The 22821-nt window shown below is 38.2% G+C and overlaps 1 protein-coding gene across 1 annotated transcript in view; it reads right to left on the bottom strand.

The window, feature by feature from the left end:
* Nucleotides 1–22821, bottom strand: part of TM9SF3 (transmembrane 9 superfamily member 3) — a gene marked incomplete at its 5' end in the record, with an annotated part of 52390 nt that overhangs the window by 14421 nt on the left and 15148 nt on the right. Inside the window, 7 exon segments of the mRNA XM_082486750.1 lie at nt 2689–2819; nt 4943–5037; nt 7737–7903; nt 8435–8566; nt 9508–9585; nt 12418–12578; nt 17118–17240. Of these exon segments, the coding sequence (XP_082342876.1) occupies nt 2689–2819; nt 4943–5037; nt 7737–7903; nt 8435–8566; nt 9508–9585; nt 12418–12578; nt 17118–17240 (887 nt within the window).

Genomic DNA, 22821 nt, shown 5'->3' with positions numbered 1-22821 from the left:
GTCACTACAGAAGGTTTGTCCCAGTATGGGTAGACAGCTTGCATGTATAACCAAAAGGGCTAAAGGCAGAGTCCCAAGACTGAAGAATGATTTCAGAAACAAGCTTTGGATCTTCCCAGTCCCTGCCACATCTTCGAGGAGATCCCAGACATTGTGAATGAGATATAAAAGGTGAACAAAGCTTTGAAGTTCAAAACAGACTGCGATGACAGTGAGCTGTATGAAGGTCCTGAATAGCCCAATCAATTCGGGCATTTTAAGACAAAGTGTGGAAGAGCAGATACCACGTACATCAAAGACGCAGCAACTGTGCATTAGGTTGGATGTCTTGGCTTTCACACTATCAGCTGGCTTTTCCTACACTCCGTAGAAAAATCTGTCCGGAGGGAGGAACTAAGTCACAGAGAGAAGACTACCTAGCAGTTCACTGGGAAGTGGCAACCTGAAACGGGCAAAGCACGGGATGTCATATTTAAGCATAGTCTCTTAGCAACCTTTTCGCTCACAGACTTTTTTCAGCAACTCAAGTTTCTGCTTTTTCCAGATTTACAGTAGTCAAGAAGAGGTGGTAATTCTTGCCAGCAATTTAAATCAAGGAGGATAGTTTCAAGACATGCCAGAGTAAAGTAAGTAATTTCTGTCTTCTAGTACATTTAGATGGCAGAGGTTTTATTTCCCCGAGAAAGCAGCAGCACGTTTGCACTAGAGAATTCTGGAAGTTTCTCTACATTGAAAACAAAGGTGGAAAGACACAAAGGTATCTTATCCATAAAGCCAGAGGGCTTCCCGGGGACTTCAACCTGAAGCATAACACCGTCATTTCAAACAATTTTCATTTCCTTCTGCAAACCAGCTTCATTAGTTGATTTGAAGTCATCAGAGCGTTGCTTATTCTGATGAAGTTTCCAATTCATAACCTGCTCCTACTAAAAGTCTGCTAACTCCACTGAAGTTTTATTGCCACAGTCATAATGATTCAAACATGTTCATAAAACCTTGAGATCATTAAAATCACTGTGTATAAAGAATCCTAACATCCTGATTAAGTGACCCCTGAAGATTTATATTCCCATTTGCTTTTGCATGTACATGTTTCCATGATCTTAATACAAATCAGTTGAGCAGATTTACAACAGAAACTTCAGCACAGGTAGAATTCCCTTCCCTCAGCACTCCTGACCTCCAAATGGCAATACAAGTGAGAAATGTGATATCATAAATACTTGCTCAGCAGTAAAACAGAGCCTCTTTACACATATCAAAAGATCAATGTTGTAAACTTTTCTGACAGTATTGTATATGGCTACTAGCTTAGGAAAGAAAAACCAATACAATATTCCCTTGGAGCACTGACTAATACAAACATACCCAGAGATAGAATTTTAGTCTAATTTCTTGAAGAAGAAAAACAGAAAAACTAAACAGTTTATAAACATGATTAGCTTGATAGTCTATTTAGCGGTTCTATAACAATGACTTAAATGTAAAAAGTTGGTATTTAGGCATGCATTGAAAATACTACTAATAAGGAGGCGACTAGAAGCAGAAATGTACATGTAAAGTAATGACTCCTCCATCAACAGAAAATTATTGAAAGCCTTTGCCTGAAACTGAGAATTGTCTCTCTCTTTATTACCATTTATGATTTCTACTACATTCATTCATTAACAATGTGTTCTTAAGAAGTATTTTCAGTCACATACTGAATTTAGTTATATCTCAAATAATACAATTTGTAAGTCAGAACTTGTGATACTAAGCTTCATTTTGTGGTAGATTTAAACTAAGAAGAAATCCAAGGCTACTCAAATGTCTCTGAATAGACTGAACAATTTAATATATCAAAAAAACCTGATATGCAAAGAAGGAAGGTATAAAAAAAAGGTTAAATCTCAAGGCAAGAAAACAAGTCTTCCTGTATTAAGATACTTTTTAAGTTAACAGTGCTAATGCAGAAAATTAGAGAAAACAATTTCATGGTGCATATTTTAAAAAATTCTGCTCTCAAATAATACAAACAGAAATTCTGCCAAAGTGCCAAGTGATTATTTCCTGCATTGTATTCACAGGGTTATTTGAGGTTAATTGGAAGGGCCAGGACAACAAACAAAATCCCGACAAAAGCCATGTGAAGCAAGAGAAGTCATCATGATTAAATGAGAAAGTAGTCCAACCAGCATTGTTTTCAAGTGACATGGTTAATACACAGACAGAAGACCACAACCAGATACTAACTACCACTTCACAAAGTGAAAACAGTGACTCATTTTCATAAAGCCAGACCTTGTTGGGACTTCTCATCTCATATTGTTGGCCGATTTTTTTTTTTTTCTGCTTGACAGCAATGATTTGGAAGTAGCTTTTACTTGGAATTCTGTACTGCATTTTAGCTTACAACCACTTTGCATTGCCATCCAGAAAAAAAATCTGAGTCGCTAAGTCTAGTCGTGTTGTTCTAACACTAAGCTTGAATACAAAGCAGAAATGCCATTTTAAGCAGAGAGAAAACTTGTTGGCATCCAGTAGCTCTTGCTATTGTGATTAAAATGAGTTATACCTGAAGCACCCTAAAACCATCCCAGAATACATTTCTAACTAGAAAGCTATCGACTCACAATTGTATTTAGACTAAAATGTACCTTTCCTGTGTCTACAGTGGTGTTTATATTCTCCAATAAAATGACTCACCATGGTTCCAAAGGGTATAGCTCTTGAAGCATGATAATAGATGGCAATGAAGTTAATGAAGAAGGCAGTTCCACACACCATTGCTGGAATAAGGAAGGCTCCGATGAACATCTGCTTTATCCATCGCCTTCCTGTAAGACAGGACATTCCAATGGGACTGGTGAGATACAGTGTATTTTGTTTAAATAGTTATCAGCAAGCTCTGCAGAATTTAGGGGTTTGACGACTTCTCCCCCCAAAAGGTGAAATAAATAAGTAACAACATACTACATCGATACAACAGCCAAGAGTAACTAACAGTTTCATATGACTCCTGGCAACTCACAAGACCCAGCACATTAATCAATTTATTAGTCCAGGTGAAAAGACAGGAAAAGGGATACAGCGTGAGAACATTTCGGCTCAAGAACAGCATATGCTGACTAAGCTGGCCAAAGAAACCAGGGTATGAAAAATAAGTGTATATGTAAGCTGCAGATTATTAGAGACGGCGATAGCAGTGCTGGCCCTGTGCAGAACCTGCTCATACCCTGAGAGCACATGAGAGCTCAGCGCTGCCCCCGGCACAGCTCAACACTACGGCTCCGGCACAGCTCAACACTACGGCTGCTTTTAGGCAGCACCTGCTCTGGGTTGTCCTGACCCAACTAAGCTGACTTCATACACTCAGGATGCATTTAAGGAACTGGCTATCCCTGCTATAAAGCAAAATGCCACAGCATTTAATATACAGCAAAATTGAACTCGGACCTCTTCAACAGCAGAAATGGTGGAAGGAAAGAGATTTAATATACAGCAAATTTAATATACAGCAAAATTGAACTCAGACATCTTCAACAGCAGAAAGGGTGGAAGGAAAGGGATTTCTAAACCCCAGGCATAAAGGGAACAGCAACACTTGTTAGCAGTTATTAGTAAGTTCAGACCCCCCTGAGGAGCTCAAGAAAACCCTCTTGGGCAATACCATAAGAATTTTCACTGTCTGTATTCCCTTTACTTTCTATGCTCTTAAATATTGTCTATATTTAAATTCTATACACAATAGATGCATCTGTAATATCACAGAATCACAGAATGGTCAGGGTTGGAAGGGACCTCTGGAGATCATCTAGTCCAACCCCCCTGCCAGAGCAGGGTCACCTACAGCAAGTAAATATGCACTAAATTAAAAAGTCACAAAACCAGCATATGCTTTTCAAGACCATTATATGTATTTTCACCGTGATGCACCAACATAATCAGCATTTCATGGTTTGATACATTTGGTCTGTAGAAAAAAAAATGCAAATCTGGCTGAACTCTCCAGCACAGTACATTTTAGAAGAGCAACCCTGATTTACCTAGATCTGTTTTTCTACAAATCACTAGGTTTATACAAGACACATGAAAAGAAACATCTAACGTCCAAACTCAGAGTAGATTACAGTGCAGTTGAGACTGACTACTAATAAGTGTGTCATGCTAAAAAGATACAAATTTTCTTTTGCAAACTTACCAGAATTATTTTTTCTAAAGCACTGTAGAAGATAATAGATATTGATTACTCTTTTATTGCCGCATAGGGAATGGATGAAGGTAGTGGACTGCAAGGTTGTTAATTGGTCATAATTCAGAAGCATAGTGGAGAGCACTTGGAGACAGCCTGTCCAAACCTGTTATGGCAATTTTATCAGGCTTCTGCTCTCTACTGATATTTTGAATTTGCTAAGTATAAAGCAGAGGACATATTGGAAAGTGGAATAACCTTTAAAAGATGCTATAAACAGTTTTCCCCATCCACAGTTAATGGTTTAGCAAGTACTGTATACTCATCCTTTCCATGTTAGTAAACATAACCTCCCCCCGGTACCTATGGAGGAGGGCTATGTAGGAGTCATCTGGAGAAGATGACATGAGCTGTTTAACAGCGTGTTACAAAGGGAGAGACTATTACACTCTCTGGATGTCATGAGCCAAACAATTATATACAAGAGTATAACAAGCAATTCACAAGATAGAACTGTTAACAGTTCTTTAACTCTTATTACTTTTAAATTGACTTCAGCTATCTTTAGTTAGAAAATGCAGCCAATAGTGAATGGGAAATAATATGAAAGTTAAATATACTCAAAATATTTTTTTTATTAAGAATTTAATGGATTCTATCTGAATGACCTAACTCCATGACGACGCTTCTATATTGCTGCAAACCAGAAAATAGTAACTTCTCCATTTAACAATGTAATGAAAATGCTGAAACACCAAAACAATTTACCTCCTTGTCTAGCATAAAGGCTTCCTCCAAAATATCCATTCACTGGCGATGTTGCAGCATAAACAAATATAGCTGTACTAAGCATTGATCCTCTCCTACAAGAAGTGATTTTTTGGGAAATGAAATGGAAAAACAAACAGTATTAGAGCAAAAGTGTAAGAGAGGTATATTTAGCAGAAGAAGTTATTTAATATTTTTAGGTAATGTAAAAATTTACAAGTGTTTAAATTGTAAAGCGTGCGTAAGAATGAGAACTGTTTGCATCCAAAGCTTATGGCCAAGTCAAATTCAATCCAGGCAAAAGAGTTCTGACATATTACATTCTTTTCTAACATGCGCTATTTTCACAGGAGTACAAAATCTCACCTCTGATCAAAATACTCTGGCATTTGGATGTGTGTACCTTGTGTATAAAAAAATGAACTATTTATATGACATACATTAAGTGTAAGATTCAACTGCTACAGATAAAAGGTCCTCTTTACTTAACATAAAAGCCAGTATTAACAAAAATATACTATGATTGTGAATGATGTTTCTGCCTTCCTTCAGAAATTAACTTCTAAGATCAAAAGTATTCATCTTACAGAAAATCAGAAAACTTGATTTAGAAACTATATATACGATAATGAAGCCACAAATCAGCATGGAGCAGTCCAGTCAGAAGAGTTTAGTCATTTTAAAATTATCATCTCATTAAATGATGGAGTACTCACTTTGGCATAATTTTTCTGAAATTTTACAGGCAAAGCTAATAATTTTAAATCACAAAAGCCATCTCCGAATACATTTTTAAAAATCATGTCTAAGAATAGCAAGATATAAATGTTATTCATGAGCAGAGCTGCTTCCCCATGTCCCTCTGCTACTCTTCGATAGCAAAAAGGAGTAGAAGGTCTTCAGCCAGCTTCCTGTACTTTCCTCAAATTAGTTGTTCTGAGAGATTCCAGACTATTGGCATTTTGACTTTTGATAAACCGTTACTGGATGCCTGCTCTATGCAAAGAAGTAATCTTTAGTACAACTGGCTTCCGTGACTGCATGGATTGAACTAAGCAAATATACCTGCTGGCCACAAACCCTAAGAGTGTTATGCTAACATTCGCTTCATAAAAAAAATAAGCAATAGCTCCGTTTTAGAAAGCTACCAGTTAGACAGAAACCAATTCTACCTTATCCTAACTTAAGACAATTTAGAAACACATGCAAAACCCCAGAAGACCATGCACAGTCTGAAGTGACACATGTAAATCCAGGCTACCTGTAAAATGACCAGATACTCATATAAAATTATCTTAAGATGTCCTGTTCTCAAGCTTACTTGCTTATGTTTCAAATATTCTAATGGAAAAGCTTCTCAAAAACACAAACCAGTATTAATAAATTAATACCTGCTATGACCAAATTTCACTGAGAGACTTTTAGTTGGCATCAGCTGCATGATCCTTAAGAGTTTTAACAGACCTGAAGAACACTGACAGGCAATCATTCATGTAATTATGGTTTACAGCCTTTTTTACTCACGTCACTATTTTCCTAAATGTAAGAATTGTCTGCACCAGATTTGGTCAATTGTTCCATTACACATCTAGAATTAAATTCACTTTGAAAGTGATATAAAGGCCTACTGCAAAAAAAAAGACAAAGTGCACGTATATTTTTAAAAATTACTGTTCTGGCACATTCTACAATTGCCATTACGAGCTTACAGCTTCCCTACAGTGCACAAACGTTCGGAAATAGTTTCATTCCCTCCCTTAAAGCGCTGACATGCTGTACAATTAAAATGTGTATGTAAGTCTTGCCAGATATGTAACCATGGGGCACAAGGGGGGAATAACACCATATGAAAAATGAAAATATGCCAAGATACTGGTACTACAGAGTGTTTTTTTAAACCCAACGTTAAAAGGCAGCTAAATTAAAAAACAAGAGTTCTCTCTAGTGGTACATGAGAAGTATTACAACCTGTTAAAATCGACAGGTGATTTAAAGGGAAAATAAAACAGGGATTTGAAGTTGTAGTCATTGCTTAAAATAAAGCACTTGTCCACAAACAAACAAAAAAATCCCCCCAATATTCAAAATACAATTATTACAGAAACAGATAAAGTCCATCCAGGACAGCAAACATCTCAATAAGATAAAAGGCAGAGAACTGAGTGAACCGCCAGTGTGTTAAATTTAAACTTGAGTAATATTTGCTTCTTTTAAATGAGTTCTCTCCAGTCAGGACTACAGCTCACCTATTGCTGAAAGTTTTACATGCAACACAGGCTGAGCAGTATCTGTTTGAAAGAATTTAGGAAACTAAATCTCCATTCCTCAAAGGACTCACGGATAAGACTGGCTTAATGCATTGTCAGCAGTAAACAGGGCTATTCACAACACAGCACACTCCTACTTCAATCTTTACAGGACATGGCGGGGAAAACAGACTAAGAAATATAGCGGTATCTTGTCAGTCCAGATGAAACCAGGAGTTACATATGTACCTTTTAACATTTATTTCCCATATAACCTATCCATGATGCTGCAGAACAAACTAGGTTCACAATAAATCACGTAAAAAGCAAGCATTAGAAGAGTAAAATTAAAGAGGCCAACTCACAGGATAAGAGGACGAAGTTTCATTACAACTTAAAAGAGCTCTTCTGAATACTACATCTGATCTCGAGATAAAGACTAAAGGCTCTCAAACACTTTTTTCCAGGCCACTTAGAACGTTAATCTTTGCAATTATTTTGTTCATCTAAGCATTTATATGCGGAAGGCATGGCACAATTATACTTACTCTGTGTATAAATCTTCTATCATTGCAACAACAATGACTATAAGAGACACAGCAAAAATTTGACAACCAGAACCAATAAGCGATGAAAATATTAGAGGATGACTGGATGGTCTAAAAACATCTCCATGAACCTGCTTCCACCCATACTCATCACCTAGATCTCTGTCCTAGGAAAAACAGCAAAAAAGATTTTCAGTCTAGTCATGACAATTAATGACAAACACACATGCCAGGCATAAATTAAAGGTTTGATTTATTAAAGCAACTTCAAGTGCAAGTATGTCTTCCCTCCTGAATCCATCAAATCTTGTAGGAAAGTTTACTTTTCAGATGCTTATAAAGACAACAAAAATTACTGCCTGAATGGATGATGCAGTAAAATGTATCAGATTCCCTCCCTGTCCCTAAAATCCTCTGAAGTGCTTAGGATTATACACAAGCTCCTATTACATACTTAGAATGGACGTCGTTCAACCTAAGTGTGGAAACGAACATTACCACAGTGACTACAGACAGAATTCTGGGTTTCAACCTAGGACCATATTATAAAGGAAACCAGTAACACTTTCAAGACACACATATGGCAGTTTTCTGTCCAATTGAAGAAAGCCATTCAGAACTGCTAACACAATGAATGTATGAAGAGAAAACAATAAGCCTTAAAAAAAGGTTTTAAAAAGCATGAATGCAGATCTTACCATATCATCCATTTCTTCCTCTTTGCTGTATCTTGCATAATCTTTTCGCAAAGTTCTCATTAATATCATAGACACTAGGCCAACCAGAAAGATCACCATCATAAAAGAATTGAAAATCGAAAACCAGTGAATCTACAAAAAGAAAACACATCCCTAAGGTTTATAAATGTAAATGTGTTTCAAATTTGTTCCAATAAGGATAAATCGTTGCCTAGCAGGACAATTTGTCAGCACTAGCTGAGTAACAATAAACCCATATTGTAAGTAACACTACATTTGTAGAAAGTTCCACTAAAACTGGGCCTGGGAAAGACCATCCATAAAACTTTTCAACAGTCAAGCTTGCTCACGATGAAGTTATCACAGCTTAGTTAAGCATCCGCAAAGTTCAAATAACTGGCTGCACATGCTCCCTTGGTAAAGAAAAAGCAACACGATGGGCTGCTGCCTTCCTCGAGAAAAGGCTTGAGCAGTAAAAGAGATGCTCACGGCCAAAAAGCCCAAGGAACCATTGCTTTACACAGGACCAAAACATACAGCAGCATTATTTTGTCTCTGACAAGCACATCTGGCTTTCACCGAGCTCCAAACAGAATCCAAAATGTCCAATTTCAGAAAGTAGTACAGCTCAGTATACTACCCTTAAGGAGATTACCATCACAGGTTTAAACCATCACGGCTGTTATTACCAATTGGTTTAGGCTAATGCTTTTTGCTTTGCATTTACTTCAGTAAAAAGCATACCTATGACCAACTGCAGTTATTCAGCTAAGAAGTCATTCAGTTGTGTCCCTGAAACTTCACTGCTTCTGATCACATGAATATATTTTCTGGAACTGCCTTGTATGTGCTGCAGGCTTGAAGCTTGCCTGCACATTTACTGAAGCACTCTGAAAAAACAGAGCCATCCTATTTGAGCAACCTACAGTCCTAGACCTGCCTGTTCCATTGTCCTGGAACATCTGGGACATCCAAAAACTCAAAGATGTCGTCCAAAAATTCCACGACATCTTCTGAACTAAAGGAACCATTTGAAGGGATATTTTGTAAGGTTGCCTTAGAACAATACATACCCTGTGCTGGAAGAAAGATGGGTCAAGATACTTGTCAAATCGGTCTTCAAACTTCACATCCGATTTCTTCCATTTCACCTAAAGAGAGAAAAAATTGCACCTGAAAAGCTCATTGTCACACGTTCAGCTATACTCACATGCAGAAACCCAAAACACATTTTAAAAGTCATCAACTTCAGATGTTTTCCTCAATACAAATCTAGGTTTTGGCAAAAACAACGGACTGATGTTCCTGAAGACTGATATCTACAGGTCAGACATAGAATGAAAATCATCCACCTTGGCTCGTGGATCTAATCTTGTCTATGCTTATGTTTAAGAACAAGGAAGAATCGGTGTTGCACTGCCTGAGCTCTCACTGTCTCTGTGAGGCTAACCGAATATGAAAACTTCTAGTTGCCAAATACAACAAACCCTTTTCATGATTATAGAAGCAGCTCACAAAGATACTCATACTGAAGGTGCCAAAACAAAAAAAAAAATCCATCAAAGAACCCTATTTTTCAGTTTTGTCAAACTAATAGTTCAAAGATGATTTTTTTTTCCCCACAGTAGATACTTGTAAAACGATGAGGCAATACCTTTCAAAAATCCTCCCAAATTTGCCCAAGATTTCAGAACAAATGTTAGAGAAAGAAAGCATGTTTAAATATATTCAAGAATGAATATGCTAGAAAGCAGTGGAATTTTTCCAAAGATTTTATTTTGCTGACAGCATGCTCCCTTTTCTCAACATTTCCACATGCTGCGTTGCATGAAAAGAGGCTCGTGGAGAACATTACCAGTGTTCATTGAGTGATGACAACACCATCTCCTTCTGCTCCCCCAACAGCAACTGAGATGTTTTGCTGCCATGCACTGAGACCAATATTCAGTGAAATCATCTGCACCTAAACTCTCTGAGTACAGTGCCCAAGCAAAAAGATGCAATCTAGCAGAAGTGAGGGAAATTAGAAGATATAAGAGCAGATTTAAAACAGATGCCAATAGGAAAGAAAAGGGCATAAACTGAGATACAAGCTGGCCGGAAGGGAAATAGATAAAAGGGGTCAAGCTGGACCCTAAAAGACAGACATTAAAAATTTTAAAAGCTACAAGCTAAAAGCTGCAGCCTAAAAATCTGTAAGACCACAGGATTCTGCAATCTAGACACTTTGATTGCCAATAAATAACTCTGAAACCAGCTGGAAAGGTATGTGTTCATGGCCACGCTATCACAGTGTAATGGCATACTGCTGCTATCAGTTACTCCACTAGCTGCACAGAGGACTGCTTTAGGTTTTGAAGATTTAATTGTACTAATGAACTATATGGTGCTAATATGGTAGCACAAAGTATTTTTCAGAATTTTTGCCAGATTTTTTTCATTTTAATTTTTAAATGCAATTTCAGAAATTAAAAAAATCTACACTAAAATTTTTTCAAAAGTATGCCAAGATTAGGAAACATCAGGATTCTTAGTCATCTTGAAACAAACGCAGCCCCCTTGTGCATATCATTTTAAAATACATGGCAAGGAACTATCCTTTCCAACAGATGTTCTATTATTCGTTATAGAGGGAAGCATATAAATGTAGACTGAATAGCCCTATCACTCACCACAGTCCTGAGACAGATTAAAAACCCCAAGACTCAAGTATTACTCACCTTGAGGTATGTTAATGTTCTTCAGTTCTAATTACAACCTTGTTCAAGATTAGTAGCTCAAAACATTAATAACTTTCAACATTGTTTTAAGCCGATACATTTCTCATTAGAGAATTTGCCACTAAAAAGCACTGCTTAGAACAAATCCGCCAGAGACAATCTGTGAATTAAACACCACACACACACTAGCCCAGCAATTGCTCAGTGGTGCCAAGAGAATTGGGCAAGTAAGTCTTGAGCTCTGTACACGAAAAGTGTTTTAAGGGAACATCTAACATTATTTTCATTACTGGCAGCTACTCAGTGCTATCCACCTCAAAATTCACAGAGCAAACAGACTTCATAATGCTGGTAGAATTTGTAACAGAAAATGTCAAAATTTCTACTATCAAGTTTGCAGTAGAAATAGGGAGATTAGTGTAAACAAAATTCTAGAAAGCACATATAAACCACAATTATCTCCACTTCAAACTATACAACTTATTCAGCACAAGACAAATGTAATAGTGGCAAGAATACCCTCTGAAATAAAATCTTATGCTGACACCTACTGCTAACACACTGTAGAAAAGCAATGTGTTAAGAACTAGTTTCAGTATACAAATGTGGTGAACATGAGAAGTAAACCATTACACATTTATGTAACATCAAATAAATATAGAAGAAAACTGAAAAAAATCAATTCATTCTCTCAGACCAGCAAACATTTTTTATTCCTTACCTTTTATCGCAGCAATTCAATATAATAGCAGAGGGCTTCAGAGAAAACCTTACTAATACAGTTATATAAATAAGATCAATTTCTACTGGGATTGCAAAAACAAAATAAGCTTTGATACTAACGCTTGTGAAGTATGAAGGCTTACAGTGGGTTTTGGTCCTAGCTCAAAATCCTGTTCAAATCTGTGATGCAAGTATCAGAGCTCCAAACATCAAGAAAATGTGTACCTACTGGGGGGTCCTCTATCCTTCTAGTCTCCATACCTTTTGGAACATCTTCCTTTACCACCAAAACACTTTTCTGCAGATCATAGAAGCTTCAGTTTGTTGGAAATGTTTTAAAAATCATCATTTTACATTTATTCTTAATAAACCTATCAAGGTTTTTCAGTAATGAAAATAAATATTTGAAGTAGCAAATATGCATCTTCCTCTAATAAAGCCTGACCTATCAATACATAGTTGTAGGTATACAAGCACCTATTGTTGAGCTATTTCACCATGTAGAATTTCTTATTACAGATGCATCACCAGATTACTTACTGAATATGACATCTGGATTTTTGTGTTTGGTACCAATTTCACCTTTCCTTCACTGGTCAGATTGACATCTACAATTCTGTTGCCATTGTAACCGATTTCAAGTTTTTTGTAAGTCCAAAGGTAATAATCTTCTCCATTTTCATCTGCTTCTCCAACAATACCTGCAAAGGAAACAAGTGTAAGCATCTATTACATGTATGCTTTTCAAATATTCTGTAATTATTTTTTTAAAATATGCCTTACAAAAATTTTGCCAACCAACAAAAGGAGCACAACTACAGTAAAGGGAACACAGCAGACTAAGTTCTTCTTTTCAACTCGAATACCTGGACGACACCTTCAATCCACAGGTATCTGCAAGAAGCATTTTGTAACGGCATTAAAAGAAAAAAGCATGCAGCTACAAACACTGCAGAAGAAACAGGAGACACAACAGTTTCTCATTCTTACCACATAAACAACTAGCTGAATACAGATTTAATTTCCGTGAACAGAATTTAGCCAAGACCTCTGTATTTTCACATCTCCTGCCTATGCCTTTACTCATTTTTCCTCCTAAACAAATTTACTTTCATTCTGTATTCCTCATTAGTTGAATCCCCAACACATACTTTTTGCTTTCATGTGCACACAGGCTTCCAATGCTTGCCAAGAACAACAGGTTTTGACTCCTCTCTCTGTTACTTTCACTGAAAAATTCAGAAAGTTTTCATTTATGTGAAGCTTTTTATTACCTCCAACATGGAAAGCTGCTTGGATGCTCCTGGAACATCAGAACTCAACTGAACTCAGTATTAGCCATGCTTAAGTTCTTACTTTTCAGTAAATTACTGCAACGTATCTTATCTACCACAGAAAAAATCCAGAGAATGTACTACGCTGAGGGAAAAAAGTAGTCAAGCCTAGCAGTCACCGAGTTCACAGGCTACAAGCGTAATGTCAAGACCATCGTACCAAAGATCACATACAAGATGGAAAGCCACAATCTGCAAAGGTGGGGGCGGGGGTGGGGGGGAGCGGGAGAACAAGTAGGTGAAGGATATGGAACAGGTTATCACAAAGCAGCAGGTATATAAGGGAATGGCACTTGTGCATTACCCGTGCTTTTTAATTTTCAAGGTGGTATTTTTCTGTCATGTTTTTTACTCATGCTCATCTGTCAGGATTGCCTTCTTTATGCCATCTACATGAAACACATGCCAGTTTGTGCCTATGCCATACAGCCTAGCACCTGGCATACCATCTGTTCCCATGGTAGTATCCAAAACCATGACAATACAGACCTCTAAACTACTTAAAGGACATTCTGATCAATCGCTACCTGAAGGAGTGAGCCAACACATTGCTCCATATACTTAGGGACATGTCCTGAAAGAAAGACAGTCAAGCTTAGCCACCCCACTGTGGGACAGATTCCGGGTAAATTAGAAAATGGAATAATTTTATCTGAATGCACTTTAAAAGATCTGGTTGCCCTTTTCAGGTCACAAAATAAACTGTAAACATTCCAATGCCCTCAAACAGCAGTTTGAACTCATTACTTTTAGTTAAGCAGTTAAGAAAAGTTATTTTATGCCTCGTCTTTACTGAAAATAGAGTACTCCTTACTGGATATTTTGAGGACTTCCTAAGGAGATTTTCAAATATTAATGGTTGTGCATATGAATTTGACATCAGTAAGCTTTATCAAGGTGGAAACCATGAAGAACATAAAGCATGAACTTAATTAAAGTTTGCCACGAGACAGGAGGAGTGCCACAAATTAATCTGGCTGAGCCCAGAGAAGTGAGTAGTCTACTTTAAGAACAGAATTAAACAGAAGTTGCCTAGAATTCTCAGCAAACATTAACACCATCTTTTTTTTTTTTTTTTTTTTTTTTTTTTTTTAAACTCTTCAGAGAATACTTACTTTCTTTTGGTAGCACAAAAGAAGGACTTTAGCCATTTACATTTAGGGAACAAAATTTTGGAATTTTGGTTTAGTTGGCTACAAGACACAAATCAACAATGGAAAAAAATAGTGGATTGGGTGATACTGTACATACAATACACGCTGGCTAGTAGGGCTCTCAGGAAAGGTAATCCAAATGAAGTGGATCAACATGATAGCCTTCACATAGTAACAAAAAAGCCATTTCAGCACAAAATATTTTTAATGCAAGCTGAGGGTAACCAGTTCTGGACACTATCTTAGTAAAACAAAAAAGACTTCGCAGTATTCAGAGTGTTTCAGAGATGTCACCATAATTACTGAAGTTCTTACTCCCATTTTAAGCAGTCCTAATGTTTTTCATTACAGTTACTGAAATTAACAGCTATGAGATGACACTCAATCAAACAAAAGATAACTAGTTTTCCTTAGTATCTCTACCACCCCATTACACAGTACTAGACAAGTCTATACAACACAGTCGAAGGCACCAACAAGCTGGAGGAGCCGTGTGTACGGTATCACTCATGCCATATTCCTAAAAAAAATATTTATAATAAAAACTGTTCAGTGAGCAGCAAGCCTTAGACCTTTAAAGTTTTCGACAGCACTCAGAGCCTGAAATATTCTTACTGTTGAACAGAGAGCCAGCAAAACCAGAATTAATGCAGATGAGCTATATTCACAGTTTTCTATATTCACAGTTTTCTAAACTGGACTTAGAACACAAGGTCAGAAACACTTGTTCAGACTTGCAGATAAACACTTCTGATCAGTTCAGGTGCATCTACTCCTTTCTCAGCCCCACATCAAGAACCAATTAATTTTTTTAAATAAAAAACCAATCTGCAGTCCTGCTAGTTTTACCTAGCCCTCAGGTGACATAGACCAAAACCTTCAGCACCATTTGCTTTCACAACCGATGCCAGATTACATCCTTGCATAATATTACCAGTACTTACGATGCTGAGTCACCTATTAAGTATCACAACTTGAGGTCCTGGTTCCAAACAACTATCAAAACCAGCTTCTTAATATCATACAAAGATGATACCTAGATTCTACATGTTTGTTAGCTGTAGCATTAGGAATGACTTCTTGTGCATACAAAACATACTACCAAAGAACATTCAAAACACTGGAACCGCAGCAAAACAGATTTTTCAGCTGAGAGCACAAAGTTTAGTAAGTGTGTAGAAGACTCAGTAAGTATATTTTTTCTTTGATATCTGAGGTGAGAAAAAAATGTTCCCAAATAAGATCAGAAAAATCAGTCTTAAAAAAGAAAGTCTCCAAGACTCACTAGCCACACAGGATTCCAAAGAAGTCAGCTTAGCATCCATCACCCTTGGGCAGACTAAAGCCTATGTAGCTGCCACTACTCTGGGAAGATCATCCATTTGTCTTTTGATGAAAGGCCAAAAGCATAAAAAATATTGTAGCAACCACTGGCAATCATGCATGCTTTTAAAAAGCCCACCAGCAATTGTGCAAGAAGTCCAGTAAAGGCCACACAGATTAATTAGGGTCTACTCCAAGCCCTACCACAGAGCTGTTACACACACTAAGCAAATCAGCTGAAAAGAACAAACACAATACATGAGTACTTCTCCTGCCAGGCATTATAATGTTATCTCTTAAAACCAGACACATATAAAAAAAGAGCAAGAACCTTCTTGACCAACAGACATATAATAAATAAATCAATAAATAGAAAGCACTAGCATTTCTGGCTGGGGCTCCAGTTCATCAGATAGCTACTTTCTAAAACCAACTAAAATTATAAGAAGGAACTAAAAAACCCACCCTCTGTCACAATGAATGAATGAATGAATGATGGGAAGCATTATTCAGCATACTACCTATCAAAGGACTTTTGTCATGTGGCTTGAACTGTACTTTTGTAGGTAGTGTGGGATTTTGTTTATTTCCAGCAGTTTTACCTCTTTCACAGAACACAGGCAACAAAGACCCTGCCTTAACAAAGCGTTTTGTGGTGCTTTTCATTTCCCTTCAAGTTTGTATCTACAACTGGGAGATCAGGGCTTGGGGGGGTTGGTTGATTGCTATCAGTGCAAACTGCAATCTGCAGAGCACTCTTTACTACCTATGTGATCACAGGTTACAAAGCAGTAAAAAAAAAAAACCTGAGAACTTAGGAGACAAAAGCATAAGGACACATAAATTTTTATTCAAGACACAAGCACTTCTAGGCCTAGATTAATAATACTCAGCAAGAGCAATTTTAAGAACTGTATAAGAACAAGTAAAATAAGACTCCTTCGTATAACCACAGACTGCACGTGCAAAACTTAAAAGCCACAAAATTACCATAAAAGTAAATCAACCAAGTAAAAAAGCTCTTGCATTAGTAATAAACACAAGAACTAGCAAAATAAAGTTTAAACACTGAAAGAGTTTTATGAAAGTTGTTATTTATGAACACATTGACATGAACCTTGTATCTGACCTATTTAATTATCACTCACTTCAGCATTTAGAAGAATTTAACCCTAAGAACCTGGTATTACTAAATCAGCGCTTGAAAACAAAACAGCTTTTCACCGTTTTTGTAATTCACTAGTATAAGCCATCCTATTGTTCTTTCACTGCAATAATCCTTCAACTTATTTGTATTATTTGGTTACATAAATTCTGCATACTTGTGAGATTCTTGTAATGAAGTTTGGTAATTAAATGACTCCACGAAACCCACTAGCACAGGACTCCTGGAGTTGTAATCAAGTTGTTTATGCATAATATCACTCACCCCATATTGGCAAGTCATCAATATACATCTGGTACCAATAGTGATTTTTGATAGCATACACAAATGCATCTCTTCTTCCTTTGTCCAAGTCAATTTCACAGTAAGTGGTCTGCATTACATCGTCTGCAAAAAATCACAGCAGTTAATGAGCTGGCTCAAAGTGAAGGCAAACCAAGCAAACAGAGGAATGGACATCGAGACAACAGTCTTTAACCCCTCTTGGCTATCCTCAAGCAGGAAACAAAGTGAACACAAATAATCCCAGCCCCAGCCCCCCTCCAGCCCCCTTTTTGTCATCAGTGGAATTGAGGACCCATTTCTAGTACACAGAGTTAATTTGTGCCTCAAGTACAGCTCTAATCTGTATCAAAATTCAGCTTACTTTCTGCTGTACACTAACTGCATGCAATATAAAGCTTGAAAAGAAAATCAAATCACCTGCACAGAAAAAGCACCAGCAAGTATAGTATTTCCAACACAAAACGTTGTTCCTCTGATAACGACAATTTGTCAAAATGAAAATATACACAGTACAACTGGTCAAGCAAAACTGAAGCAGAGACTGGTGAAACAAGACAGTAATAAACCAGCCAACAGTTGACCTGCATAGTCGCAGTGATTTCCTATAGCCCTGGAGAAAACAGTGCACCCAGCTATTCTGGAACGGATTCATCTCTTTCTCCTACTGCTTATGAAAACTTTAGTATTTTCTGGTTTTATTTCTTCCAAGACCTAACAAATGCACTCTAAGCTTCAACTTTTTCAATTAAAAATTTTATCATTTTTCAGACTGACTTACTAGACAGTAAAACTTTTGTTGGGGAAAAAAAGAGAATAACAAAACCATTCAGCTCAACAAATATCCCAAGACGACTTTTAGTCCATGGATTACATTTTCAGGACACGTACTGGTAAATTCAGGAGAGGAAAGCCATTGAAGTTGGTATCACAGCTGAAACACAAATCCAGGCCTTGGTTTGCATTTACGCCCCTACTGAGCTGGATCCTATAGTTTTTAGATTATGCTCCCCCCAAGAAATGCCTCTGCTTGGCATTTTTTCACTTTAACAGATTTTTTGAGTCATCTTGACATTAATTAAAAGAAAAAAAATAATCAGAATCTCAGAATCTCAGTCTTCTGGATTTGTTGCTAAGTAGGGATTAATTCTTTCCAAAATACTTGGCACTGTATTCTCACTCTCTAGCAGTTTCATACTATACTCAAATAAAGGATAACATCTTTCTAACGTTAATTTTTTTAACTCACACAGGACTGTCCAACACACAGAAGTCAAATGAAAATATACTGTTAATTAAAACAAGGGTAAAAAGAGAAACTGGTAGAGGCTGTTAAATGAAGCATTACCTAGCACAGAAGCCTGATCTGGGGAAGTGCTATGGGGGCCAGGCTGGTTTTTGGTGGCTCTCTCCTGATTGGTTCACCCACACACATAGCACAACTGAAGGACAACACGGGGACAGGAGCAAGCGCTACTACTGAAATAAAACTCATGTGAACTACAAGTGCTCTTTTTAGAGACTTTTCATATTCTGTAGCCTGAATACAGAAGCCTTTGTTTGCAGTTATTAACCAAGACAAATTGAGTATTAGATTGCAATCTAACACCAAGTTACTCCAAGTTACTCCAGACCCCTGGAATTTGCCACTTTTTGGTGGTGGTTTTTTTTTTTTTTTTTTTAACTAACTGAAATAAGCCATTCTGCATCTAATGTTCTAGGATGTAAACATTAGATGCAGAATGGCAGTGGCTTTTGCTGCTGTTAAAAAGACTTTGAAATATCACTTGAAGTGAAATGACTGCACTGACATCTGATCAGGCTGCAAGTAGCAGCATGCCACCAAAAAACCGTCTCATCCATATTTATGGATTTTACTCCTAGTATTCAGAATACCAAAAGACATCACAGAGATATTGCAATCAACTGTAGATCAACTAGATTATGAATTACGTACACAAGAATCTATCAGAATCAGTAGAAACAACCTCATTCAGTTCTTGCAAAACATAGGCGTGACTTTACATATGGTGTATGATTTCACCCTCAGCCATATTACACAGTCCAGTTCCTCTCACCTCCCCTTAAAACAACTGAATAAAGGCAAGAGGAATGAAGACAAGTGCTCCTTTCTCCAGGAACCCAGAATGCTGAAGCTGTTGTTTAGTTACAGGACAGGATTAGATGGTCAAGCTTAAATCCACTGCGTTAAATGATTAATTTAAAGTAGCTTAGGATGGCATCAGTGGCTGGGGAAGCTGAAGTCTACTTCATCACAGCTTTACCAGAACTGAAGTTTTGCATATGTTAGATAGTTCTTATCCGAGTTATGTTTGTGTGTGTATCCAAGAGGAGTGCGAAGTTTTCTGTTATGCCTGTATCAGGGGTGTCAAAGAGGTAACATCTGCTATATAATACAGCTTCAGTAATGTCAGTAGCACATTAAGCAAATTTCAAAAGAGCATGAAAGCAAGACACATTACAAAAGCTGGTGCACTTAGGTCAGATTTCAAATTTCCTATGACCAGTCAGATCAACTAGGTTTTATTCAAACATACAGACCGTATAAAACCTCAGTATATCCGTCCATCTCCCAGCACAACACTGACTATCATCCTGAATGGCTGTCGTTTTCTAGATGCGCTGCACAAGGAAGTCTTGGGCAGGGAGTTCTCTCTTAGAAGTATGGTCTTTTAATAACATCTCTAAATAAGTGCAAAATTCAAGTATGTTAAAAAATCCTTTTACCCTTTAATTCATCTTCTCTAATTGGTACTGTATGGCAATCTCAAAAATTAATTTTTTAATTGAAGTCACTGTGAACCCAATGTTCAATACATTTAATAATTCACTAGGTCTCAGCGTAATGTAGAGGATATCAATTCAAATGCTTGAATAAAGAACTCTACATATTACATAAAAAGCATTATTCCTCTAGATTTAGCTTGATAAGAGAATCAAGCCAACTGAAAACTTAAAGTTATACTGTAATATAAGTATATGTCAATAATTCATTACTTTCTTCACAAAGGTATTTATACAGATTTGACATCTATGACATAAGAACAACATTGTTCATATTTGTAACAGAAGGGAAATCCAGCTGTCCTGTATGGTCACAGGTATCCTTCCACATGATGCATTTTTAAATACGAAAAGAAACACTACTTCATGGATTCTTAAATACACTGTAGATCAACCCCACCAGTCACCACTATGAGCATTCAAGTGCAAACCTCCACTCTCAGCTGAATACACTCCTGTACATAATTTTCATAATTTTCTTACTTTATTTCAAAAATACAGGCAAGGTCCACTGATTCAACTGACTTATACTGATGCAGTCTACGGTACTTCAGTTACTGACAGCTGCAGCATAAACAATTCTTCAAACATGATGAATAGCGTGCAGTTTCACACTTACCTGATACTGCTGTCCAGTCAAACTATGTTGAGAAGGGAACTGGTTTTTATTGCAGAAACTAATTTATTAGAACAATTCTAATTCCCCTTTACTTACTCCAGAGGATAAAAATCTAAAAGTATAAAATCCAAATCCACAGCCGAGACTGGTGTATCCGGCAGAACTTTGGCTTTTTTGATCATGGGCTCATCTACAGGAAACCAGGCATGCTGGCAACAGGTGGGGGAAGCCTAACCCGAAGGGGAAGAAAGATCCTGGGACAAGAGCTAGCAGGGCTCATCTACAGGGCTTTAAACTAGGTTTGAAGGGGGACGGGGATGAGACCAGGATTACAAAAGTGGTGCCTGGGAGAAGCGTACCAGTGCTTCTGGGTAAAAGTGTTAGCAAGGTCTTGCAGCCTGTCCCAGTGGTGGTGGGGGATGGTGAATTGTGTGACAGCCAAGGCACGAGGGGTAGTGATAATTTGGTAGCTACAGTAGTGCCTGAGTATGATCAGGTGCGAATTAGGGCTTGTCCCCCCAAGAAAGTGGCAGGGCAATCAGCCCAGCTGAAGTGCATCTATACTAATGCACGCAGCATGGGAAATAAACAGGAGGAGCTGGAGGCCATTGTACAGCAAGGAAACTATGATATAGTCGCCATCACAGAAACGTGGTGGGAGGACACACACAAGTGGAGTGCTGTAATGGATGGCTACCAACTCTTCAAAAAGGATAGGCAAGGAAGAAGAGGTGGTGGGGTGGCCCTCTATGTTAGGGGCAGTTTTGAATGCCAGGAACTTAACAGTGTGGATGACAACACTGAGTGTGTATGGATAAAAATTAAGGGGAAGGCTAATAAGGCAGACATCGTGATGGGAGTTTGTTATAGACCTCCTAATCAGGATGTAGAAGCCGATGAAGTATTCTACAAACAGCTGGCAGAGGTCTCACAATCATCTGCCCTTGTTCTTGTGGGGGACTTCAACTTCCCAGACGTCTGCTGGAAATACAATGCAGCAGAGAGGGAACAGTCATGGAGGTTCCTGGAGTGTGTGGAAGACAACTTCCTAACACAGCTGGTGAAGGAACCAACTAGGGGAAGTGCCCTACTGGACCTACTGTTTGTTAACAGAGAAGGTCTTGTGGAGGATGTAAAGGTTGGAGGTCGCCTTGGGCACAGTGATCACGAAATGATAGAATTTTCAATTCTTGATCACGTAAGGCGGGGAGCCAGCAGAACTGCCACCTTGGATTTCCGAAGGGCAGACTTTAGCCTGTTTAGGAGCATGGTCGAGAGTGTCCCTTGGGAGGCAGTTTTGAAGAGCAAAGGTGCCCAGGAAGGCTGGGCATACTTCAAGCAGGTGCTCTTAAAAGCTCAGGAGAAGGCCATCCCCTTGTCTCGAAAAACGAGCAGACGGGGAAGACGACCAGCCTGGCTAAATAGAGAACTTTGGCTGGACCTCAGGAAAAAAAGAAAAGTTTACATTCTCTGGAAAAGGGGGTTGGCAACTTATGAGGATTATCAAGATATAACAAAGCTATGTAGGGGGAAAATGAGAAGGGCCAAAGCTCAATCAGAACTCAGCTTGGCCACTGCAGTCAAAGACAATAAGAAAAGGTTCTTTGAATATATCAATAGAAAAAGGAAGACTAGGGAAAATGTAGGCCCGCTGGTGAATGAGACAGGTGCCCTAGTGGTGGAGGACGCAGAGAAGGCAGAGTTACTGAATGCCTTCTTTTCGTCGGTCTTCACTGCTAAAGCTGTCCCTCATGAATCCCACCCTCTGAAGGCAAAAGGGGAGGTCTGGAGAGTGGAAGATTTTCCCTCAGTTGAGGAGGACCGGGTCAGAGACCACTTGGCCAAGCTGGACATTCATAAGTCCATGGGCCCTGATGGCATGCATCCGCGAGTGCTGAGAGAGCTGGCGGATGTTATTGCTAGACCACTCTCCATCGTCTTTGAACGGTCATGGAGAACAGGAGAGGTGCCTGAGGACTGGAGGAAGGCCGACATCACTCCAATCTTCAAAAAAGGCAAGAAGGAGGACCCAGGGAACTACAGACCGGTTAGTCTCACCTCTGTCCCTGGGAAGGTATTGGAGCGACTCATTCTGGATGTCATCTCCAATCACGTTGAGGAACAGGAAGTTATTGGAAGTGGTCAACATGGATTTACCAAGGGTAAATCATGCTTGACCAATCTGATAGCTTTCTATGATGTTATAACTGGTTGGCTGGATGAGGGGAAAGTCGTGGATGTCATCTACCTTGACTTTAGCAA

Source organism: Vanellus vanellus (genome assembly GCF_965231255.1).
Source record: "Vanellus vanellus genome assembly, chromosome: 7".
Lineage (NCBI taxonomy): Eukaryota > Metazoa > Chordata > Aves > Charadriiformes > Charadriidae > Vanellus > Vanellus vanellus.
Note: the sequence above shows the minus strand (reverse complement) of the source record. Positions and strands in the feature narration are given on the sequence as shown.